The sequence below is a fragment of the Pristiophorus japonicus genome, chromosome 3 (genome assembly GCF_044704955.1).
Source record: "Pristiophorus japonicus isolate sPriJap1 chromosome 3, sPriJap1.hap1, whole genome shotgun sequence".
NCBI classification, from domain to species: domain Eukaryota; kingdom Metazoa; phylum Chordata; class Chondrichthyes; family Pristiophoridae; genus Pristiophorus; species Pristiophorus japonicus.
In genome coordinates, this window is record NC_091979.1 from 200,433,063 (window position 1) to 200,459,652 (window position 26,590).

Here is a 26,590-nt window from a genome sequence, read left to right on the forward strand (position 1 = left end):
GGCTGGCACTATTTTAGTGAGTCTGAGAGATGTAAAATCTTACATCTGCACGCATTTCCTGTCTATGCTGCTTGCTTTCCCGTTTTATACTTTTTCTGTCTTTGTAAATTTGTCATACTGTAATTACAGCACCTCCACTGTGGGGGGGAGGGGGGGGGGGGGTGGTGAGGGGATGCCCGGACCCAAGCCATTCAATACTTTTGCACTTTTACCCCTCTTTCTTTTTCTCTTGATCCCTCCCTGACCGTACTCACCTGTGTTCATGCCTTCTTTCATCTCTCCTCTCTCAGATACTCTGCCCTTCCAAATCCCTACCCCAATCGTTCATTACACTTTGATCTTCCTACTCTCCTGCCGCCGTCCCAGGTTTGACTCCCTCCTAGATAAGCCTACAGCTTCCCTATGTGCCTCTCTTGGCCGCTTACGAAGGGCCCATTGACGCACTCAGTACTGCCTCCTTATGAGCAGCAACCCCAACTGTCCCATCCCACTTTCTTGCCAACCTTCCCGCCCACCAGGGGCTAATCTTGCCAATCTCCTCCCCATTCAACAACCCATCCCCCCGCCCCTCCCAGTAACGCTGACCCTGTGGATGCTGGCAGTGGGTCAACGATCACCGACTCCCTTCGCTTCTCCCTCCAGAATGTCCGTTTATTTGCGAACAAAGGCCCTTCCCATCCATGAGCATATCGTGGATGATGACATCGACATCATGGCCCTGACGTAAACTTGGTTGAGGGGCGATAACACCTTACCTTTAAATGAAGCCTCTCTGCCTGGCTATACCTTCCGCTACTTGCCGTAGTGGTGTGGCTTTCACCAATCACACCTTGCTCTATCCTCCTACTCCTCTTACACTTTCCCATCCTTTGAGCAGCTCACCTTATTCCACACCTCTCGCCTCTCTCAAAATTCTCGTTCTCTACCGCCCACCCAAGTACCATAAAAATGTTATTACCAATATTTCTTCACTACTTTCCTCCCTCTGCACTGAACGACTTCTCATCCTCGGTGATTTCAACTTCCATCTCAATTCATCATGCTCTTTCTCCTGAGTTCACTAGTCTCTTGTCCTCCCTTAATCACTCCCTCCATGTAAACTCCACAACCCATATTCACAGCCATCCCCTCAACCTTGCCATCTCTCGTGGCTTCGCTACTCCATTATGTCAATCGCAGATAAGGCCATCTCTGACCTCTTCATCATATCGCTCTCCACCCACATCCTCCTTCCAACCCCAACCCTACCTCCTTCTGTGTCCACCCCTGGAAAAAAAACTCTCTCCTGACTCTCTTTCAAACGCCCAACTGTCCAACCTTTGGCCCTCCATTTACCATGACATTTCTGTAGCTACTGATCTGCTCAATCACACCCTTATGATGCCCTCGTCCCTGTTAAAACAACTACTCTCCCTCACCCTGGCCATTCCCCCAGTACAGCCATGATCTTCACTCCGTTAAGTCCAAGCAAACTTGAATGGATATGGCGGACAACTGGTTTAGCCATTCACCGCCAGATCTGGCTAGACCACAAAGTATTACCGGGTCCTGCTCTAGTCTGCCAAAATTGCTCACTATTCCAGAATAATTCTGGAATGTAAAGATGAACCCCAGCTTCTATTCTCCACTGCTAATCGTCTTTTTAAACCCCTCTCCCCAGTCTCCAGCCTCACCTCTGACAATAACATTCCTACATTACAACAGTGACTACACTCCAAAAGTACTTGCTTGGCTATAAAGCGCTTTGTGACGTCCAGTGGTCGTGAAAGGCGCTATATAAATGTAAGTCTCTCCTTTTATTTTATAAGTGTGAGACCATCTGTTCGGCCACCTCTGCCTCTTCCTTTCCTTCCCCTAGCCCACCCGGCCAAACTTCCTCTAAGGATCCTCCGACTATCCTAGCCCTGACCTCACTCCAGTTTCTCTCCGATCTCCCCTCATGACCTTTCCGAGCTCATCCTGTCCATGAGACCCACTTCCTGCTCCCTTGACCCTACTCACACCAAATTGCTGACCACCAACTTCTTTTTGGCTCCCACGGTTCTCCCTCCTCAGGTACTCCTCTCCCTCAAATCTGCCATCATCATCCCTCTCCTCAAAAAACCAACCCTCGACACCATCGTCCTTGCAAACTACTGCCCCATTTCCAACCTCCCTTTCCCCTCCAAAGTCCTTGAATGTATTGTCGCCTCCCAAATCCGTGCCCATCTTTCCCGCATTTCCATGTTTCAATCCCTCCAATACAGTTTCTGCACCTGCCACAGTACCGAAACGGCTCTCATTAAAGTCATAAATGACATCCTTTGTGACTGTGACAAAGACAAATTATCCCTCCTCGTCCTTCTGGAGTTGTCACGGTTGACCACTTTATCCTTCTCCAACGCCTCTCCACTGTCATATAGCTGGGTGGGACTGCACTTGCCTGGTTCCATTCTTATCTATCCAATAGCAGCCAGAGAATCACATGCAATGGCTTCTCTTCCCGCCCCCACGTCATTACATCTGGTATCCGCCAAGGATCTATCCTTGGCCCCTTCCTATTTCTCATCTACATGTTGTCCCTTGACGACATCATCTGAAAACACAGCATCAGTTTCCATACGTACACAGATGACACCCAGCTCTACCTCACTGCCAGTTCTCTCTACCCCTCCTCGGTCTCTAACTTGTCAAGACTACTTGTCCGACATCCAGTTCTGGATGAGCAGAATATTTCTCCAGTTGAATATTGGGAAGACTGAAGCCATTGTATTCAGTCCCTGCCACAAACTCCATTCCCTAGCCACTAACTTCATCTCTCTTCTGTCTGAAGCTGAACCTGACTGTTCACCATATTTGATGTCATATTTGACTCTGAAATGAGCTTTCGACCACATATCCGCAGTAGAATAAAGAATGCCTATTTCCACTTCCTTAACATCGCCGGCCTCCATCCTTGCCTCAACTCATCTGCTGCTGAAGCCCTCATCCATGCATTTGTTACATAGCAACATAGAAAATAGGTGCAGGAGTAGGCCATTCGCCCCTTCGAGCCTGCACCACCATTCAATAAGATCATGACTGATCTTTCACCTCAGTACCCTTTTCCTGCTTTCTCTCCATACCCCTTGATCCCTTTTGCCTTAAGGGCCACATCTAACTCCCTCTTGAATATATCCAACGAACTGGCATCAACAACTCTCTGTGGTAGGGAATTACACAGGTTAACCACTCTCTGAGTGAAGAAGTTTCTCCTCATCTCAGTCCTAAATGGCTTACCCATTATCCTTAGATTGCGTCCCCTGGTTCTGGACTTCCCAAACATCGGCAACATTCTTCTTGCATCTAACCTGTCCAGTCCCGTCAGAATTTTATATGTTTCTATGAGATTCCCTCTCACCCTTCTCAACTCCAGTGAATAAAGGCCCAGTCGATCCAGTCTCTCCTCATATGTCAGACCAGCCATCCCGTGAATCAGTCTGGTGAACCTTCGCTGCATTCCTTCAATAGCAAGTACGTCCTTCCTCAGATTAGGCGACCAAAAGTGAACACAATATTCCAGGTGAAGCCTCACCAATGCCCTGTACAACTGCAGTAAGACCTCCCTGCTCCTAGACTCAAAACCCCTAGCTATGAAGGCCAAAATACCATTTGCCTTCTTCACCACCTGTTGTACCTGCATGCCAACTTTCAATGACTGATGTACCATGACATCCAGGGAGAACCGGTGGATGTGGTGTATTTGGACTTTCAAAAAGGCTTTTGACAAGGTCCCACACAAGAGATTGGTGTGCAAAATTAAAGCACATGGTATTGGGGGTAATGTACTGACGTGGCTAGAGAATTGGTTGGCAGACAGGAAGCAGAGAGTCTGGATAAATGGGTCCTTTTCTCGTTCCACCTTCCCGTTTCCTAATCTGCTGCCATTCAGATAATATTCTGCCTTCATGTTTTTGCTCCCAAAGTGGATAACCTCACATTTATCCACATTATACTGCATCCGAGATGCATTTACCCACTCACCTAACCTGTCCAAGTCACCCTGTAGCCTCTTAGCAACTCACAACGCCACCCAGTTTAGTGCCATCTGAAAACTTGGGGATATTACACTCAATTCTTTCATCTAAATCATTAATGTGTATTGTAAAGAGCTGGGGTCCCAGCACTGAGCCCTGCGGCACCCCACTAGTCACTGCCTGCCATTCTGAAAAGGACCCATTTATCCCGACTCTCTGCTTCCTGTCTGCCAACCAGTTCTCTAGCCACGTCAGTACATTACCCCCAATACCATGTGCTTTAATTTTGCACACCAATCTCTTGTGTGGGACCTTGTCAAAAGCCTTTTGAAAGTCCACATCCACTGGTTCTCCCTTGACCACTCTACCAGTTACAGCCTCAAAAAATTCCAGAACATTTGTCAAGCAGGATTTCCCTTTCATAAATCCATGCTGACTTGAACCGATCCTGTCAGTGTCAAATGCGCTGTTATTTCATCTTTAATAATTGATTCCAACATTTTCCCCACTTCTGATGTCAGGCTAACCAGTCTATAATTACCAGTTTTCTCTCTCCCTCCTTTTTTAAAAAGTGGTGTTACATTAGTACTCCCCAGTCCATAGGAACTGATCCAGAGTCGATAAGACTGTTGGAAAATGATCACCAATTTCTAGGGCCACTTCCTTAAGTACTCTGGGATGCAGACTATCAGGCCCCGGGGATTTATCGGCCTTCAATCCCATCAATTTCCCCAACACAATTTCCCACCTAATAAGGATATCCTTCAGTTCCTCCTTCTCACTAGACCCTTGGTCCCCTAGTACTTCCAGAAAGTTATTTGTGTTTTCCTTCGTGAAGACAGAACCAAAGTATTTGTTCAACTGGTCTGCCATTTCTTTGTTCCCCATTATAAATTCACCTGAATCTGACTGTAAGGGACCTACGTTTGTCTTCACTAATCTTTTTCTCTTCACATATCTCTAGAAGCTTTTGCAGTCAGTTTTTATGTTCCCGGCAAGTTTCCTCTCATATTCTATTTTCCCCCTCCTAATTAAACCCTTTGTCCTCCTCTGCTGAATTCTAAATTTCTCCCAGCCCTTAGGTTTGCTGCTTTTTCTGGCCAATTTATATGCCTCTTCCTTGGATTTAACACTATCCTTAAATTTCCCTTGTTAGCCACGGTTGAGCCACCTTTCCCGTTTTATTTTTTTACTGCAGACAGGGATGTATCATTGTTGAAGTTCATCCATGTGATCTTTAAATGTTTGCCATTACCTATCCTCTGTCAACCCTCTAAGTGACATTTGCCAGTCTATTCTAGCTAATTCACGTCTCATACCATCGAAGTTACCTTTCCTTAAGTTCAGGACACTAGTCTCTGAATTAACTGTGTCACTCAACATCTTAATAAAGAATTCTACCATATAATGGTCACTCTTCCTTAAGGGGCCTCGCACAACAAGATTGCTAATTAGTCTTTTCTCATTACACATCACCCAGTCTAGGATGGCCAGCCCTCTCGTTGGTTCCTCAACATATTGGTCCAGAAAACCATCCCCAATACACTCGAGGAAATCCTCCTCCATCATATTGCTACCAGTTTGGTTAGCCCAATCTATATGTAGATTAAAGTCGCCCATGATAACTCTAGACTTGACTATTCCAACGTACTCCTGGCTGGCCTCCCACATTCAAAAGGGAGTTGGATAAGTACCTGAAGGAAAGGGCGGGGGAGTGGGGCTGGCTGAGGTGCTCTTGCAGAGAGCCGGCACGGGCTCGATGGTCCCAATGGCCTCCTGTGCTGTAACTGTTCTATGATTCTTATATTTTAACTGACTGCTCAGCATAGATTTAAACTTTTTTTTAAATCAGCAATTGTTGCTGAAGAGATAATATTTGAAACCTTTTCAGTGCTCTTAACTTGAAGTGCAGGTTTAAACCAAGTTTACAAATCCCAGAAATCTCCAGATGGAGGTAGTTGGAAGAAATCTGGTATTTAACTCCCAAATGCTTATGCATGTCTCACGGCTCTCCGAGTTGCCTGAGCTCCCAGGCCACCTGTTGATTGCATACAGAGCAGTTCCAAGCACTGCTCTTTCAGCTAGGCCTTTGAGAATCCTGCGCGTCTAGCTCTATCTTCAGCTCCGGAATAATGAGGGTGTGAGCTGGTATGGAGAGGCTTTCATGCACCATGTCTGTGGAGGTGCTGTGCAGCCGTGCCATCAAGAACTACTGGAGATGTCTTTCATTTGCACAAATGACGAAAGTTTTGTACAAACTGATTGGCGACTTTGCCCCAAGAAGCTCTTGCTTTGAAAAAACTGGTTAACCTGAAGATTAACACCCACCCATAGATTGCAGTGATCTATCCACTGAATTAAATGCTGTCTTGTGCTGACCTGGATGGATATTGAACATGGACAAGAGTCTCACAGGATGAAGCAGCTTAAATACTCCCCATACAGTTCAATGGAAATACGACCACTACAAGAATGCATGTTGAGCAAAGTTCATAATCAGTTAATGGCTCAGTCTGAGTAATGTCTTTGTATATTTGGAGTAGAAAATTCCAGCTGTGTTTGATCCTCTCTTCCCCACTTGAGCTTGACTTGAAATGCAGTTGTGATGTGCGGCATGTGGGCCACACAATATCCAATCCTCGGACCTAGTCCCAGAACTCAGGAGCTGAGGACTGCAGTCAATTTGTGGTTTAACGCATTTTCATTCCTCTTGAAGTCAGAGATCCGGACAGATTTAACAATATTTACTTTCATATAAATGCAAGGTGAGAGAGAAACGAAACCCTAAATCATTGACGTGATGGAGTGCGCACAGAGCAAAATGCATCTGTCTGAGCAGCCTCCACTGCCGACGCCCAATCAAATCACTTGCTCTCAGAAATCGGAGCAGCAGTTGTCCATTGCTCTTTTGGAATACAGAAACTTCTGATTACATCAAGGCATCTTAGCGGCTTAAAGCAGTGAATCTGGAATCCAGGCCGGTTCACCAGTGAGCAGAAACGTCGGATCCACTGTTCATGATGCTGTTTCTTCTTCACATTATGGGAATTCAGTCCAAAGCTGTGCAAATGCTTGGAGCTGCGCTTTATAAAACAGGCCATTTAACAGTGTTGGGCTTGCTGGGACAGACATATCCCTCTGTGCTTATGCAGGGTGAGAGTGTGATCATCATTTGAGTCTTCCAGAAACAGACAGGCTTTGACATGCTTCAGTAAATATAACGTTAATGATCAAGCGATGATACGGAAGTGAGAAAGAACTGGCAGTCCCTTGCTCGTTGATGAGAGCATCAGTGTGCAGGCACTGAGAGGCAGCTGCAACTTGTACAATAGCTGATTTTTCAGCTCTGTGTCAAAGCATCAGCATTTGCCAATAGGTTAGTGATTCTGTGCGGTAGGGTTCTGTGGGAGAACCTTGTCAGGAGGGTAGAGTGTCCAAATAAAGTTCTGTGACAGCCTTCGCACCCACACCCAGATGTTGCCCAGACTGGAGAATTTTGGCTAGGAGGAAAGATTGGAGATGCCGGGTCTGTTTTCTTTGGAACAGAGGAATCTGAGGGGAGACCTGATTGAGGTGTATAAAATTATGAGGGCTCTGGATAGAGTGGATAGGAAGACCCTGTTTCCTTTGGCAGAGGGGTCAACAACCAAGGATCATAGATTTAAAGTAATTGGGGTGAGGTTTAGAGGGGATTTGAGATGTGGCTCCAGGATGATCAGGGCTGGGAACTCAACATCCAGGGGTATTCAACATTCAACCAAGAAGCATAGATTTAAAGTAATTGGGGTGAGGTTTAGAGGGGATTTGAGACGTGGCTCCAGGATGATCAGGGCTGGGAACTCAACATCCAGGGGTATTCAACATTCAGGAAGTTTAGAATAAAAAGAAAAGGAGGTGGGGTAGCATTGCTGGTTAAAGAAGAGATTAATGCAATAGTTAGAATGGACATTAGCTTGGATGATGTGGAATCTATATGGGTAAAACTGCAGAACACCAAAGGGCAAAAAACGTTAGTGGGAGTTGTGTACAGACATCCAAACAGTAGTAGTAATGTTGGGGAGGGCATCAAACAGGAAATTAGGGGTGCATGCAATAAGGGTGCAGCAGTTATAATGGGTGACTTTAATATGCACATAGATTGGGCTAACCAAACTGGAAGCAATACAGTGGAGGAGGATTTCCTGGAGTGCATAAGGGATGGTTTTCTAGACCAATATGTCGAGGAACCAACTAGAGGGGAGGCCATCTTAGACTGGGTGTTGTATAATGAGAGAGGATTAATTAGCAATACCGTTGTGCGAGGCCCCTTGGGGAAGAGTGACCATAATATGGTGGAATTCTGCATTAGGATGGAGAATGAAAGTTAATTCAGAGACCATGGTCCAGAACTTAAAGAAGGGTAACTTTGAAGGTATGAGGCGTGAATTAGCTAGGATTGATTGGCGAATGATACTTAAGGGGTTGACTGTGGATGGGCAATGGCAGACATTTAGAGACCGCATGGATGAACTACAACAATTGTACATTCCTGTCTGTCGTAAAAATAAAAAAGAGAAGGTGGATCAACCGTGGCTATCAAGGGAAATCAGGGATAGTATTAAAGCCAAGGAAGTGGCATACAAATTGGCCAGAAATAGCAGTGAATCTGGAGACTGGGAGAAATTTAGAACTCAGCAGAGGAGGACAAAGGGTTTGATTAGGGCAGGGAAAATGGAGTACGAGAAGAAGCTTGCAGGGAACATTAAGACGGATTGCAAAAGTTTCTATAGATATGTAAAGAGAAAAAGGTTAGTAAAGACAAACGTAGGTCCCCTGCAGTCAGAATCAGGGGAAGTCATAACGGGGAACAAAGAAATGGCGGACCAATTGAACAAGTACTTTGGTTCGGTATTCACTAAGGAGGACACTAACAATCTTCCGGATATAAGAGGGGTCAGAGGGTCTAGTAAGGAGGAGGAACTGAGGGAAATCCTTATTAGTCGGGAAATTGTGTTGGGGAAATTAATGGGATTGAAGGCCAATAAATCCCCAGGGCCTGATGGACTGCATCCCAGAGTACTTAAGGAGGTGGCCTTGGAAATAGCGGATGCATTGACAGTCATTTTCCAACATTCCATTGAGTCTGGATCAGTTCCTATGGAGTGGAGGGTAGTCAATGTAACCTCACTTTTTAAAAAAGGAGGGAGAGAGAAAACAGGGAATTATAGACCGGTAAGCCCGACATCGGTAGTGGGTAAGATGATGGAATCAATTATTAAGGATGTCATAGCAGCGCATTTGGAAAGAAGTGACATGATAGGTCCAAGTCAACATGGATTTGTGAAAGGGAAATCATGCTTGACAAATCTTCTGGAATCTTTTGAGGATGTTTCCAGCAGAGTGGACAAGGGAGAACCAGTTGATGTGGTATATTTGGACTTTCAGAAGGCTTTCGATAAGGTCCCACACAAAAGATTAATGTGCAAAGTTAAAGCACATGGGATTGGGGGTAGTGTGCTGACATGGATTGAGAACTGGTTGTCAGACAGGAAGCAAAGAGTAGGAGTAAATGGGTACTTTTCAGAATGGCAGGCGGTGACTAGTGGGGTACCGCAAGGTTCTGTGCTGGGGCCCCAGCTGTTTACACTGTACATTAATGATTTAGACGAGGGGATTAAATGTAGTATCTTCAAATTTGCGGATGACACTAAGTTAGGTGGCAGTGCGAGCTGCGAGGAGGATGCTATGAGGCTGCAGAGCGACTTGGATAGGTTAGTGAGTGGGCAAATGCATGGCAGATGAAGTATAATGTGGATAAATGTGAGGTTATCCACTTTGGTGGTAAAAACAGAGAGACAGACTATTATCTGAATGGTGACAGATTAGGAAAAGGGGAGGTGCAACGAGACCTGGGTGTCATGGTACATCAGTCATTGAAGGTTGGCATGCAGGTACAGCAGGCGGTTAAGAAAGCAAATGGCATGTTGGCCTTCATAGCGAGGGGATTTGAGTACAGGGGCAGGGAGGTGTTGCTACAGTTGTACAGGGCATTGGTGAGGCCACACCTGGAGTATTGTGTACAGTTTTGGTCTCCTAACCTGAGGAAAGACATTCTTGCTATTGAGGGAGTGCAGCAAAGGTTCACCAGACTAATTCCCGGGATGGCGGGACTGACCTATCAAGAAAGACTGGATCAACTGGGCTTGTATACATTGGAGTTCAGAAGAATGAGAGGGGACCTCATAGAAATGTTTAAAATTCTGATGGGTTTAGACAGGTTAGATGCAGGTAGAATGTTCCCAATGTTGGGGAAGTCCAGAACCAGGAGTCACAGTCCAAGGATAAGGGGTAAGCCATTTAGGACCGCGATGAAGAGAAACTTCTTCACCCAGAGAGTGGTGAACCTGTGGAATTCTCTACCACAGAAAGCTGTTGAGGCCAATTCACTAAATATATTCAAAAAAGAGTTAGATGTAGTCCTTACTACTAATGGGATCAAGGGGTATGGTGAGAAAGCAGGAATGGGGTACCGAAGTTGCATGTTTAGCCATGAACTCATTGAATGGCGGTGCAGGCCAGAAGGGCCGAATGGCCTACTCCTGCACCTATTTTCTATGTTTCTATTCTACCCTACGTAATCCAAAACTCAGCTGCCTGTGTCCTAACTTGCACCAAGTCGCACTCACCTATCACCCCTGAGCTTGCTAACCTACATTGGCTCCCAGTTAAGCAATGCCTCGATTTCAAAATTCTCATACTGGTTTTTAAAAATACCTCCATGGCCTTGTCCCTCCCTATCTCAGTAATCTCTTCCAGCCCCACAACTCACAGCTCCACCCCCCCCACCCCCCGATGTCTGAGCTCCTCTAATTCTGCCCACTTGAGCATCGCTCAACCATTGGTGGCTGTGCCTTCTGTTGCCTTGGCCCTAAGCTCTGGAATTCCCTACCTAAACCTCTATTTCTTTTTTCTCCTTCAAGACGCTTCTTAAAACCTACCTCTTTGACCAAGCTTTTGGCCACCTGCCCTAATTTCTCCTCATGTGGCTCGGTGTCAAATTTTGTGTCTTATAGTATTCATGTGAAGCACCTTGGGACGTTTCACTAATTAAACGCACTATATAAATATAAGTTATTGTTGTATTTGCAGCATGACACATTTATGCAGGTAGTTGTCATTATAAACAGGGACAAAGGAATTTATAATGGAAGAGTTCACAGGAAATTTATGCACATACGAGCCTTTTAATATATATATTATGTAGGCTGAAGCTCTACGGTACACATCTATGTGGCTTTTGAAGACAAAGAGCTTGGAATCACCATCATACATTATCAAATACATCTTAGACTGGGTGTTGTGTAATGAGAGAGGATTAATTAGCAATCTCATTGTGCGAGGCCCCTTGGGGAAGAGTGACCATAATATGGTGGAATTCTGCATTAGGATGGAGAATGAAACAGTTAATTCAGAGACCATGGTCCAGAACTTAAAGAAGGGTAACTTTGAAGGTATGAGGCATGAATTGGCTAAGATAGATTGGCTAATGATACTTAAGGGGTTGACTGTGGATGGGCAATGGCAGACATTTAGAGAACGCATGGATGAATTACAACAATTGTACATTCCTGTCTGGCGTAAAAATAAAAAAGGGAAGGTGGCTCAACCGTGGCTATCTAGGGAAATCAGGGATAGTATTAAAGCCAAGGAGGTGGCATACAAATTGGCCAGAAATAGCAGCGAACCTGGGGACTGGGAGAAATTTAGAACTCAGCAGAGGAGGACAAAGGGTTTGATTAGGGTAGGAAAATGGAGTACGAGAAGAAGCTTGCAGGGAACATTAAGGCGGATTGCAAAAGTTTCTATAGGTATGTAAAGAGAAAGAGGTTAGTAAAGACAAACGTAGGTCCCCTGCAGTCAGAATCAGGGGAAGTCATAACGGGGAACAAAGAAATGGCAGACCAATTGAACAAGTACTTTGGTTCAGTATTCACTAAGGAGGACACAAACAACCTTCCGGATATAAAAGTGGTCAGAGGGTCTATTAAGGAGGAGGAACTGAGGGAAATCTTTATTAGTCGGGAAATTGTGTTGGGGAAATTGATGGGATTGAAGGCCGATAAATCCCCAGGGCCTGATGGACTGCATCCCAGAGTACTTAAGGAGGTGGCCTTGGAAATAGCGGATGCATTGACAGTCATTTTCCAACATTCCATTGACTCTGGATCAGTTCCTATCGAGTGGAGGGTAGCCAATGTAACCCCACTTTTTAAAAAAGGAGGGAGAGAGAAAGCAGGGAATTATAGACCGGTCAGCCTGACCTCAGTAGTGGGTAAAATGATAGAATCAATTATTAAGGATGTCATAGCAGCGCATTTGGAAAATGGTGACATGATAGGTCCAAGTCAGCATGGATTTGTAAAAGGGAGATCATGCTTGACAAATCTTCTGGAATTTTTTTGAGGATGTTTCCAATAAAGTGGACAAAGGAGTACCAGTTGATGTGGTATATTTGGACTTTCAGAAGGCTTTCGACAAGGTCCCACACAGGAGATTAATGTGCAAAGTTAAAGCACATGGGATTGGGGGTAGTGTGCTGACGTGGATTGAGAACTGGTTGTCAGACAGGAAGCAAAGAGTAGGAGTAAATGGGTACTTTTCGGAATGGCAGGCAGTGACTAGTGGGGTACCGCAGGGTTCTGTGCTGGGGCCCCAGCTGTTTACATTGTACATTAATGATTTAGACGAGGGGATTAAATGTAGTATCTCCAAATTTGCGGATGACACTAAGTTGGGTGGCAGTGTGAGCTGCGAGGAGGATGCTATGAGGCTACAGAGTGACTTGGATAGGTTAGGTGAGTGGGCAAATGCGTGGCAGATGAAGTATAATGTGGATAAATGTGAGGTTATCCACTTTGGTGGTAAAAACAGAGAGACAGACTATTATCTGAATGGTGACAGATTAGGAAAAGGGAAGGTGCAACGAGACCTGGGTGTCATGGTACATCAGTCATTGAAGGTTGGCATGCAGGTACAGCAGGCGGTTAAGAAAGCAAATGGCATGTTGGCCTTCATAGCGAGGGGATTTGAGTACAGGGGCAGGGAGGTGTTGCTACAGTTGTACAGGGCTTTGGTGAGGCCACACCTGGAGTATTGTGTACAGTTTTGGTCTCCTAACTTGAGGAAGGACATACTTGCTGTTGAGGGAGTGCAGCGAAGATTCACCAGACTGATTCCCGGGATGGTGGGACTGACCTATCAAGAAAGACTGAATCAACTGGGCTTGTATTCACTGGAGTTCAGAAGAGTGAGAGGGGACCTCATAGAAACGTTTAAGATTCTGACGGGTTTGGACAGGTTGGATGCAGGAAGAATGTTCCCAATGTTGGGGAAGTCCAGAACCAGGGGTCACAGTCTAAGGATAAGGGGTAAGCCATTTAGGACCGAGATAAGGAGAAACTTCTTCACCCAGAGAGTGGTGAACCTGTGGAATTCTCTACCACAGGAAGTAGTTGAGGCCAATTCACTAAATATATTCAAAAGGGAGTTAGATGAAGTCCTTACTACTCGGGGGATCAAGGGGTATGGCGTGAAAGCAGGAAGTGGGTACTGAAGTTTCATGTTCAGCCATGAACTCGTTGAATGGCGGTGCAGGCTAGAAGGGCTGAATGGCCTGCTCCTGCACCTATTTTTTATGTTTCTATGTTTCTAAATATCTGGAGCACTCATTTGAAACTAATTTCAGCATAAAGAATACCGTAGAAATTCTGTTGGATTTATTTTCAACAAAGCCAGTTTTAATGTTCATAAAATTATTCTCGTTACAGTTCCTCAGTAAAACTGGACTGCAACAATCAACTTTGTAGGAGTTCCTTTGTCAGTGCCATCTCCTCGTTCTCCACCAAAAACAAAAACCAATAGAATTCCATGTGGTATAGTATTCTTGGAAAAATTGAACAGTTTCACTTAATTCTAATTCTTTCTTCCCCCTCAAGTTTTCACTTTCGACCCCTTTCCCGACAGCCTCAGCTCTCCTCCTGAAACACTCTGCACCTTTAATTTCCTGATGCTGTTCTTTGAAGTGCTGCATGGAAGTGCAACTTAAACTCGCTTCCTGAGAATTTACCTTAATTTCCTGCTAGGAAGAACTCGAGCATCCACTTGACACACTCCCCTGAATGGGCAGTCACTGGGCAAACATTTCAGATACTAGCTTTGTTCCATCACTCCGTGGCACTCTGCAATATGTTTTACGAGCAACATACCTCAGATATACTTTTAAAGGGATAAAGATCCAAGGTTTGTAACAAAGCAGGGGAAACACAGGAACAGGAGTAGGCCATTCAGCCCCTCGAGCCTGTTCCACCATTCAATTAGATAATGGCTGAGCTGTACCTTAACTCCACCTATCCACCTTGGTTCTGTAACTCTTAATATCCGTGCTTAACAAAAATCTATCAATCTCAGTTTTGAAATTTTCAATTGGTTCCCAGCCTCAACGGTTTTTTGGGGAGATAAAGTTCCAGATTCCCACTACCCTTTGTGTGAAGAAGTGCTTCCAGACATCATCCCTAAATAGCCTAGCTTTAATTATAAGGTTTATGCCCCCTTGTTCTACATTCCCCCACCAGAGAAAATAGTTTATCTCTAGCTACCATTTCAAATCCTGTAAACAACTCAAATTAGATCAACCCTTCATCTTCTAGACTCAAGGCAATTCAAGCCTCATCCATGCAACATATCATAATTTGAACACTTTTAGCCCTGGTATCATTTATTTAAATCAGGTCAATAGCTGATGTCATTGTGAACATGTGCCCAATTAACAGCAGGTGAATTAACACCATTGCCACAAAGCATGCTAACCACCATCACTCAGTATTAAAAAACATTGGAACCTTTACTGATAAATGATTTTTCAGTCTACGGTGTATTTCTGTTTATTTACTGGATTAAAACAGATTCTGTTAAATAATGCCACACAGCCTGGGTTGGGAGACAATCTCACAGTCCAAACAAGTGCTGTAAACACCTATAAACTCTGTTCACGGGAAAGAGACAAAAGCTATCTCTTATGGCTGGTAATTCACCAATTAATGAGATTTCAGGGCAACAGGTAATCTCCAATGGGTGACCGACAGCTTTGGAAATGGGAGATATCTTTCACGCCAGTCTGCAGCAGATCTTCAGTCCTGTCTGTTCCATTGTATTGCAGCTCATGTAGAAGTGAGCACATGAGGAACCCATAAACAAAACCTCACATACAAGTCATGTTCTGGTGCTTGTCAAGGTTTTGGTATTCTTAGGCACAAAATATTCCATGATTTAGTATTTTTGTGTTGGAGGAGGGGCAAATTAAAGGATCTGCTATACGAATTGTCTGCTCCTGTTTAATTTTTAATAAACACAGTTGTATTTATAGCTTAAGTCTCGCTGTACAGCTGATGTATTCTTCTGCAGTCTGAAGGAGAGTAGAACCAAGAAGGCTCCAACCGATAGCGGTGAGCATCTTATAGTAAAAAAGGCTCTATTTGACCCCTGGGCAACACAAAATTGCCAGATTCATGAACTTAAGTTCATACAGAAATGATCCTTGGCATGGAACACAAGCAAAATATCTGGTGGAAGGCACCAATATTGTAACATCTTTATCCCGCTATACCTTCACTCGTGGAGAAACAATCTTTTGCATTCATTACTATCAATGGCAGTGGTACCTGGAGATCACACTCCCCTCCTTGGTCACAGATGGGACAGTCCAATGGGTGATTGGCCAGCAGAAACTCCATCACACCCTCCCTGTTAGACAAAATAAAAATGAAGCACAATATCTGGCTACAATATACACAGGATAGTGAAATACCATCTTCAGTTCAAACTGTCACAGGATGGGAGAATGGAAAGCACCAGTTCCAACTGTCACAGGAACATCCAGTCGTGCCCCGGTAAGTGCCCCCAAAGGAAGTGGAGTGTGGGAAATTGCACTCCGCTTCCATTGAGGGGTGGCAAGGCCAATTCTGCGGCGGGAGCAGTACTTCCACGCTGGGGGCTAAAATTCCCTGCCCCAGAAGGTTACCGCCCCCAAGATGGGAGCCTGTGCGGGGAGGCAGAGGGAAGATGAGGGGAGACAGGGGGGGGGGGGGCGGGGGATGGAGGGGAGTGGTGGAGGTAGGGGAGCGGAGAAACCCAGGGCAGGGGACAGGAGGGGCCACATTGCAGCGAAGGTGGGGGGGGGGGGGGGCGAAGTGTGTGTTGGAGGAGCGGGCCTGGGGGCTCTGTGCCTCGGTGCGGGGAGTGTTCAGAGTGGGGTGGACAGGTTGACTGTGCAGATGGCGGTTGGTGGATGTGGTGTGGTTGGCTTTGTGGGGGCGTGGCTCCAGGGTGGCTGGGGCTGGGGGCTCGACATCCAGGGGTGGTCGGCATTTTGGAAGAATTCTGATGGGCCGGAGCGGGTTGGGTGCGGAGGGAGTGTTCCTGGTGTTGGGTGGGTCCAGAGACGGAGGGTGGCATGCTCTTGGGATGGGGGGGTGGGCTGTTTGGGGCTGGGATTGGGAGAGACTTCTTCACTCGGGGAGTTGTTGGCCTGTGGGGTTCCCTGCCGCGGAGAGTTGTTGATGCCAGTTCATTGGATGCGTTCGGGAGGGAGTTGGATGTGGTCCTTGCGTCTGGGGGGGTCGGGGGGATGTGGAGGGGGGAGGTGCTGGGGTGGATGATCAGCCATGATCTTGTTGAATGGCGGTGCAGGCTCGAAGGGCCGAATGGCCTACTCCTGCACCTATTTTCTATGTTTCTATGTTGTACACTGAACAGTGAATGTCCCAATAACACAGTGCATCATTGGATTATGTAGGGTTTCTGGTACAAGCAATATTCTAACAGAAAGACAAATGTATTTCACAAATACCTCTCAATCCACGTCCAAGACCGTATATCTTATTATCCTGAAATACAGTGGGGACATTGCTCCCCTTCCCCAGCAAATTATTTGCCCGTCCCTTTTTCACGATTTTTCACGAAATTCACCATGTTACAAGCTGGTCTATTAATATCAGCTCAACAAATTCCTTTATTAATTATTTGTATAGATTGCAACTGAGCAATACAGATAAGTGACGCTTTCAGTTCTTTTTATCTGCACAGTCACACAGCAATCTACAAAGGAATTTCATCCATACTATACCTTGCTTTCTTGCTTTTCTCTGAGTTGGTAAGGATATTCCACCCTTTCATTACAGGCATAGCACAGGCAGCCACAGGCTAAGAAAGCAAAAGACAACACAATTGGTAGTCAACTAATATTATCAACAGATTAGTATATTGAGTCTGTGGGAGCGAAAGTCCGCATTATCCGAGTAATTATTTGATTTTTATTTCTCAACCTAAAAATTTAATATTCCTGCTGGGCAGTCTGTAGGATCAGCACATGATGTGTTGTAAACAGGCCTAAAAACAAAGTATAATAGTAGAATGTGGAAGAGTCAGCTATATTTGTAATAGTCTGGAATATGTCCGCTTGGTCACTTGTGTTTAGGGGAATGGAAAGAATTAATAATGGAAATTAGGTCACTTCTGGTTATGGCAATAAAATTAAGAGTTAAATGCATGTTTGTTAGGTTTATGCTGTTATTCTGTTGTCATTTGTATGCATCGTTGATGTACTTTAATTTGTTAGTGGTATGTACGGAATGAAGTGATCAAAGGTAAAATTTGGTGTAAGAGTTCAACAGTTCATGCTGGAATTGAGAGAGTATGATATCTCAGAGCTCTCACACTGGTTTTGGGCAGTATGGAGTTTCAATAAAGTCCTGATCCTGCATTGCTACAACTGTGTGTGTGTGTGTAATCTGGCAGTTAAAGTAACAAGATGAAAAAGAAAGTAGTTCAACAGAGCCCAAGAGTAACAAATATATATCTATAAATTGTTTTCAACATGATTTTGAGGGGGATCCAATGCTTATATTATTTTCTGATCAATTCATTTTAAGGGGGTGGTCTTGCTTTTGATCTGTCTTAAAAGTAAATCTATTTCAAAAGTTATTAGCTTTTACTTCTTAGGTATGTTAAGATGTTTTATGTTGATAATCTTTTGATGGTGACAGGTGTGTAATGCCCCTGCCACTGACAGCACAGTATCAGCTGGCAAATCACACTTCTTGGTATTCGAAGGAGAGGGGACCAGTGGGCAGGTGAGAGAGGGAGCGCAAAGAGAGGGAAGCAAGAGAACCGAGACCAAAAAAAATAGCGTAGCTTCAGTGGGGGAAGCAGCATTGGTACAATGGTTCAAAAGCCCTTCTACTTTACTCCAATATGCTCCAATTCTTATTTCTCAAACTAAAGATCAATCATTTATCCCTCTGGTAGATAAGTCCGTACTCTCAGCTCTTTTCCTGTGGGATGATTGTTTCCCTGGCACAGAGATCCTCTCTTTAAATTGCCCTATTTCATGACGAATGCAATTTATTTTCTGGTACCATCGCTTTGTATTTCCCATCCTTTCCACTGCATGCATCCAGCTAGGAGTTCATTATAAAATACAAACTCTCCCGTTACCTTAGGAGCCTTTTCGATCTCCACCAGGCACATTCGGCAATTCCCAGCGACGGAGAGCCTGTCATGGTAACAAAACCGGGGGATCTGTATGCCAACTTTTTCGCAGGCCTGTAATCAGAAAAGACACCAAACTTGTCACACTACTTCCCGAGTTATGTTCCATTTTACCTTTCTTTGGCACGTTTTCTTGCTTAAAATGGGGAGAAGTGCTCAGCTAATGACAGATGCATTGCATTGCGTTACATGGCACAGAGCCACTGCTGCACCGTGTCAACTGGGGCACTACAATTGTCTGTGGGATATTACATCTGACTATCATCCAGGTGACTCCTGCAGGGAAGTACTTGTATGCATGTGGATGTTGATTAAGGTCAAAGAAAACAGGCTGAACTGTGATCTCGCTTCTGCCCTGCCCCCTTACCTCATCCCCCGCAATGGTGAAGCAATCCGGCAATTAAAGAAAATAAACAAAATAACTTGCATTTATATAGCACCTTTCACAACCTCAGGATATCCCAAGTGCTTTACAGCCAATGAAGTAGTTTTCAAGTGTAGTCACTTTTGTAATGTAGGAAACGTGGCAACCAATTGGCATACAGCAAGGTCGTTCAAACAGCAATGTGATAATGACCAGATCATCTGTGTTAGTAAGGTTGGTTGAGGGATAAATATTGGCCGGGAGAACTCCACAGCTCTTCTTCGAAATAGTGCCATGGGATCTTTTACGTCCCCCCTGAGAAGGCAGACGAGGCCTCTGTTTACCGTCTCATCCAAAAGGTGGCACCGTTGACAGCGTAGCACTCCCTTCGTACTGCCTGGAGCGTCAGCCCAGATTTTGTGCTCAATGCCCTGGAGTGGGCCTTGAACCCACAACCTTCTCACTCAGAGGCAAAGCTCAGTCTGCCCACAGTAGAGGAACGGCCACTTAGGTTGAAGTACTTGAGGACTGCCCATGAATCACCATCTCCAGTCAAGAGGCCGAAAAGGACAAAAAACCCGTACGCCACTGAACTATCGGAAAATATTTCCAATTTTATGTCCGAGGCTAATGGCCCATTCACACCATCATGTCAGTTTCCTGGTCTGTCGTTAGCTCATTTATTTTTTGCTGCACTAATTATTTGTCTGAAACTCTCTCATTCATTTTACTATCCCCTATACCTATTTAAAATCAAGTCTTTGTGGACAAAGTTCTTATATTTTCCATATGGGCAGCACACTGCCTTGAGGTTGGTCATATCTGAGGGTACTGACTTTGACACCCTTATCAGCCACTTAATAAACACGGAGTTGTTTGCAATATGTAAAATAAGAAATTAAATCCGGTAAAATTTCATTCAAAACTCACGTCACCATGAACTAAATTGTTTACTTTCTGGCAACCCTTTCTGAATAGTGAAAATGCACTCGTAATTTGAATATAGGAACATAGCAACAGTAGGCCATTTAGCCCCTCGAGCCTGTTCCACCATTCAGTGAGATCATTGCTGTCCTGTGACCTTTGCCCCATATCCCTTAATACCTTTGGTTAACAACAATCTATCTCATTTAAAATTAACAATTGACCTAGCAAAATCATGAGGGGTCTGGACATAGTAGATCGATAGAACTGTTCCAATTGGGAGAAGGTTCTAGCACCAGAGGACACAGATTTAAGGTGATTGGCAAAAGGACCAAAGGTGACATAAGAAAAAACTTTTTTTACACAGCAAATGGTTAGGATCTGGAATGAACTGCCTGAAAGAGTGGTGGAGGCAGACTCAATCACTGCTTTCAAAAGGGAGTTGGAGAAGTACCTGAAATAATGTTTTTTGCAGGGCTGCAGGGAAAGAGTGGGGGAGTGGGGCTAGCTGAGGTGCTCTTGCAAAGCCAGCATGCGCTCAATGGGCTGAATGGCCTTCTTCTGTACTGTAACTATTCTATGATTCTAGCATCAATTGCCGTTTGTGGAAGAGAGTTCCAAACTTCTACCACCCTTTGAGTGTAGAAGTTTTTCCTAACTTCACTCCTGAAAGACCTGGCTCTAATTATTAAACTAGGATATGTGGCTCGCGACCCCATTTACCATTTAAATAATTGTGACCACTGAGCAGCCAGGGTATCCAAAATTAGGCCTGTGGAGCTCAGAATGCCCTTTCCCCTATCAATCCAGCTCACAAAGCCCAGGCAACTAGGTCCTATTTATGACTTGGAAACTCCAGGGACACAGGATCTAATGGCAACAAACATTAGCAATGCGCTTAGTACCAAAAGTGTCAACCACTCCCAGTAGTTTTATTTGTCTCTCGGTTTCCTCTCCTGCCAAAATAAATCACTAGAAATCTCCTCTTAACCCTTTTCAGCATGACCCAAGTCTAAATCCACAGTGCTTGAATATATGGACACACAGTCAGCTACTGTACCTGTAGGATAGTGGTTCCAGGCTCCACCATTACTGGCTTGCCATCAATAAACACCTCAACCAGATTGCTAGCTGCTGTAGCAGTAGTACGAACTGAAAAACACAAGACGAGAGCAACGAGCAGTTTTGTGATACCGGCAGGGAATCACTACAAAGACATGCATTGAAAAGTGTCATTTTTGAACTGCAGTACGTAAAGAAAGACTTGAAAAACTTGGATTTATATAGCGCCTTTCACGACCATCGACGTCTCAAAGCGCTTTACAACCAATTAAGTACTTTTTGGAACGTAGTCACTATCGTAATGTAGGAAATGCGGCAGCAAATTTGTGCACAGCAAGCACCCACAAACAGCAATGTGGTAATGACCAGATAATGTTTTTTTGTTATGTTGATTGAGGGATAAATATTGGCCAGGACACCGGGGATAACTGCCCTGCTCTTCTTCGAAATGTCATGGGATCTTTTACTTTTACTTCAAAAAACAGACGGGACCTCGGTTTAACGTCTCATCCGAAAGACAGCATCTCCAACAGTGCAGCGCTCCCTCAGTATTGCACTGGAGTGTCAGCCTAGATTTTTTTGCGCTCAAGTCCCTAGAGTGGGACTTGAACCCACAACCTTCTGACTCAGAGGCAAGCCACAGCTGACACATAAGTGAACAATGCATTTGGTTTCTGTCACTTGAGCTGCGTTTGCCAGACAAGGAAACTGCCACCAAGTGACTTGTTCTGCGGGGGGGGGGGGGAGAGGGTAAGTTGGATAAAATGTAAAAAAAGAAAGCACTTACATTTATATGGTAAAAAATGTCAGGGATATGGGAAAATGAGCAGAGGAGTGGGACTAATTAGATAGCTCTTTCAAAAAGCAGACACAGGTAAGATGAGCTAATTGGCCCCCTTTTGTGCTGCACTATTCTATGATTATAGCACCTTCCATGACCGGAGGACGTCCCAAAGCGCTTACAGCCAATGAAACTGGTCACTGTTGTAATGTAGGAGATGCAGAATTTCCCACCAACAGCAACGTGATAATCACCAGATAAATCTGTTTTACTGACGTTGGTTAAGGGATAAATATTGGCCAGAACACTAGAGAGAACTCCCCATCTCATCTTTGAAATAGTGCCGTGGGATCTTTTACATCCACCCGAGGGGGCAGACGGGGCCATGGTATAACCGAAGAAACGACGGCCAGTGCTGGGGAAAATTTGGGCCTGAAACCTGGCACCAAGTTCATTTTCTACAGAACAGTAGTAATACTTGTCCTCCAATATGCTTCACAGACATGGACTATGTACAGTAGAGGCACCTCAAAGCACTGGAGAAGTACCACCAACGTTGCCTCCGCAAAATCCTGCAAATTAATTGGCAGGATAGGCGCACCAACGTGAGCGCTCTCTCAGGCCAACATCCCTAGCATCGAAGCATTGACCACGCTCGATCAGCTCCGATGGACAAGCCACATTGTCCATTTGTCCAATAGTAGACTCCCGAGACTAGCACTCTACTTCGAGCTATGTCACGGCAGGCGAGCCCAGGAAATGCGTCAAGGACATCCTCAAAGCCTCCATGAAAAAATGTAACATCCCCACAGACTCTTGGGAATCCCTGGCCCAAAACTGCTTAAAGTGGAGGTCAAGCATCCGAAAAGGCGTCAAACACTTCCCGGGATCTTTGCGAAGGCCAAGTACAAACCGGGGAGAAGCATATGACACATCAAGCACTCCACCCACCCGTCCCTCCAACCACTATCTGCCCCATCTGTGACAGAGACTGTAGATCCCGCACTGGTCTCATCAGTCACCTTCGAACCCATTTTAATGTGGAAGCAAGTCATCATCGACTCTGGGGGACTGCCTAAGAGAGAGAGAATAATTTTTTGAAATTGTTTTAGATTAAAGTTAGAAAGCACTTGCATGTATATAATGCCATATCATATCCCTCTCAAACATTTCAAAAATGAATTACTTTCAAGTGCAGTCACTGTTGTTACACAGCAGCCATTTTACATGTCAAGATCCCACAATCAGCGATGAGATGAGGATGGAATATTGGCCAGGACACCGGGAAAGTCTCTGCTCCTCTTCAAATAGTGCCAAGGGATCTTTAAACAAAGTAACAGGCAGATGGGGCCTAGGTTTAAGGGGCCCTAAAATGCAGCCTTTCTGGGTGCGTACGGCACACTCCCAAAAATGCCCCACAAATTTAGGCATGCACTATCCATCCCATTACCAAAAAAGAAATTTTGACAGATCGTACGAATGCGAAAGTAAAGGGCCTCCACGGGTGAAGATTTGGGCTACTTGCCCAACTCCTGCCCAGCACAAGGCCTGCTTTTACCAGTGTAAGAGTTTTAAAAGATAGAAAAAATTAATTTTATGACAGATTTTTATATTAAAAACCTGTCCATTAAGTAGTTTATTTTTGACACTAATAAAGCATATTAAAATATATATATTTTTTTTTCTAAAACATTTAATTCAATTTCTAGAATTTTAAATAGTTGAGGTGTTTTTAAAAAAAAAAAGTATTGTGTTTTCTTTGTTTTTGCGTGTATTCCCATTCTTAGTGATGGGATCTCCATGGAAAAGGAGCTACCATTATTATCAATGAGAAAATACGTCATTTCGATTGGTGGTCCGACCCACACGATCCCAGGATGCGCTTACGCTCCTGGAATGCGTGGGCCTCTGGACTGGGCTGCGCATCTAGGCCTCGGAGCGGAAGTGATCGTTCCTCCAGGACCACCAGGTATTTTCTTTTTTTTTTGCAGTTGGAGGCCTCCACCCGCAATTTCTGTGCCAAGGACTCATCTTAAGGATGATGCAGCATTGATGTGTCATCCTAGATTATTTTCTCAAGTAATGAAATAGAGCTTGAACCCATGACTTTCAGATTTAGGGAATGGAGTGCTACCAACTGATGAGCACCAAATTACTTTAAAAAAAGAATGATCTATACAACATTAGAAGTCGTGAGAGAACCACCTCAGCCTTTTGGCTTATATTACAGAATTAACTTCAAGAATTGTAATATTTAATAACTCTCCTCCCCCCACAGAGATAAATAATAAAACAAATTGAAAAAAATATTCCTCAGCTGAGGCTCCAAGAATGCTTCCCATCAAATTACTGCTTAAAATGTTATGTTCATAAAGGTGTGGGGTGTCAGCAGGGCAAAAGTAGAACAGCCTCAACTCCCAGGAATAGTACGGTCCTACACTGCCCTAGAAATCAGCCCAAGGTCATGTATCTGATGCAAGGTAATGCTCTTCCAACATTGTAGGGACAATTAACAGGAGGAGAGGGGGAAGAGGTGAAGTAGTTTAGGGAGGGAATTCCAGAGCTTGGGGCCTTGGCAGCTGAAGACACGGCTAGAAACCTTAGTAAGCTCACACACAATGCTGATAGTAGTACAGTGAAACGGCTGACAATGGGGTAACATCTCGTCCCTACTACTTTTCCTACCATTGTTCTTTGCTGCCAGGATATCTTTGGCAGACTGTGAAACGCCCGTTAGCGTCCTGCGCATCAGAGGCAATCGCAGCATGATGGTGACCTGAATGAAAAGCAAAAGGGTTCAGTTAGAATCAAGTGACTGGTGGGCACCAAAGGGATAGACACACACAATAAGTTTCTCTTTGTTTGGTTTAAATTAGACTTTATGCTTAAAGAATTCCAATAGCTATGCCTCCTTGCAAGGGGACATATGCAAATTTGTTTTCTTGATAATGATACCGGGGCGACTCAGCATTAGCCTCATTTGATTTATATTTAGGTGTCAGACTTGGTTCAGTGGTAGCACTCTCACCTCAGAAGGTGGTGGGTTCAAGCCCCATTCCAGAGGCCTGAGCACATAATAGAAATATAGAAATAAGGTGCAGGAGCAGGCCATTCGGCCCTTCCAGCCTACACCGCCATTCAATAAGATCATTGCTGATCATTCAACCTCAGTACCCCTGTCCTGCCTTCTCTCCATACCCCTTGATCCCCTTGGCTGTAAGGGCCATATCTAACTCCCTTTTGAATATATCTAACGAACTGGCCTCAACAACTCTCTGCGGAAGGGAATTCCACAGGTTAACATCTTTGAATGAAGAAGTTTCTCCTCATCACAATCCTAAATGGCTTACCCTTTATTCTTAAACTGTGGCCCCTGGTTCTGGAACTCTCCAGCAACGGGAACATTCTTCCTGCCTCTAACCTGTCTAATCCCATCAGAATTTTATATGTTTCTATGAGATCCCCTCCCATTCTTCTAAACTCCAGTGGATACAAGCCCATTTTGATCCAGTCTCTCCTCATATGTCAGTCCTGCCATCCCAGGAATCAGTCTGGTGAACCTTCGCTGTACTTCCTTAAAAAGAAAGAACGTTCTTCCTCAGATTAGGAGACCAAAACTGATCACAATATTCCGGGTGAGGCCTCACCAAGGCTCTGTACAACTGCAGTAAGACCTCCCTGCTCCTATACTCAAATCCTCGAGCTATGAAGGCCAACATGCCATTTGCCTTCTTCAACGCCTGCTGTACCTGCATGCCAACTTTCAGTGACCGATGTACCATGACACCAGGTCTCGTTGCACCTCCCCTTTTCCTAATCTGTCACCATTCAGATAATATTCTGTCTTCCTGTTTTTGCCACCAAAGTGGATAACCTCACATTTATTCACATTATACTGCATCTACCATGCATTTGTCCACTCACCTAACCTATCCAAGTCACCCTGCAGCCTCTTAGCATCCTCCTCACAGCTCACACCACCACCCAGCTTAGTGTTATCTGCAAACTTGGAGATATTACATTCAATTCCTTCATCTAAATCATTGATGTATATTGTAAATAGCTGGGGTCCCAGCACTGAGCCCTGCGGCACCCCACTAGTCACTGCCTGCCATTCTGAAAAGGACCCATTTATCCCGGCTCTCTGCTTCCTGTCTACCAACCAGTTCTCTATCCACGTCAATACAGTAACCCCAATACCATGCGCTTTGATTTTGCACACCAAACGCACAAGTCTGCACAAACTGATTTTTGAGCAGCTACAGGTTAGATATTTAAACAATGATTCAAACTTTACGTTTTATGAAGTTATCAGTATAGAATGGAGTATGACAGCATCTATTCACAGTCTACACAACTTAGCTTCTGCACAATAAAAACAAGAGCGGTCAACAATGAGGGAATGTTATGAAAAATAACAGCGAGACAGATCAGAACCCAATTTAAAGAGCGGGGGGAGAGGAGACTGTGTTTACTTTGCAGAGTGAGCTACATTAAAACAGCTCACCTCATCAAACTAGATCAATTAATAAATAACATACACACACACCACACAGGCTTATTGGTCAGCGCTAACATGGCTGTCGAGACCGCCAGGTAATGAAGTCTCCCGGCTCTCACCCGGGATACCGACAGGGACTCCCGTCAAGGGCAAAGCCCACAAGCCCGAGCGCAACCCTTCGCACTTCTCACGGTACACGGCACGTTGTATCAAAAGTCTGCAATTCGCCCCGCAGAAACGCCAATTACCGGTCGAAAGCAATAAGAAGCGGTTCCCAGGGATGCTCTCGTTACCTGGACGCTAGTTGGCCTTCTCAACCAGAACAGCGACATGGCTTGATGGCGGCTCGGCTCCTTCCGATAACGGTTCGGCAATTTCCG

At 44.8% G+C, this 26,590-nt stretch overlaps 1 protein-coding gene across 1 annotated transcript in view; it reads right to left on the minus strand.

Moving 5' to 3' along the window:
- The window catches only part of ndufs1 (NADH:ubiquinone oxidoreductase core subunit S1), a 67,070-nt gene extending 40,531 nt beyond the window's left edge, over nt 1–26,539 (minus strand). Inside the window, exons 1-6 of the mRNA XM_070876202.1 lie at nt 26,459–26,539; nt 24,395–24,485; nt 20,927–21,018; nt 18,525–18,632; nt 17,155–17,231; nt 15,692–15,773 (exon numbers count right to left, since the gene is read on the minus strand). Of these exons, the coding sequence (XP_070732303.1) occupies nt 15,692–15,773; nt 17,155–17,231; nt 18,525–18,632; nt 20,927–21,018; nt 24,395–24,476 (441 nt within the window). The 5' untranslated portion in view covers nt 24,477–24,485; nt 26,459–26,539. The remainder of the gene's footprint in view (nt 1–15,691; nt 15,774–17,154; nt 17,232–18,524; nt 18,633–20,926; nt 21,019–24,394; nt 24,486–26,458) is intronic.
- Between the last annotated feature and the right edge of the window lie 51 nt (nt 26,540–26,590).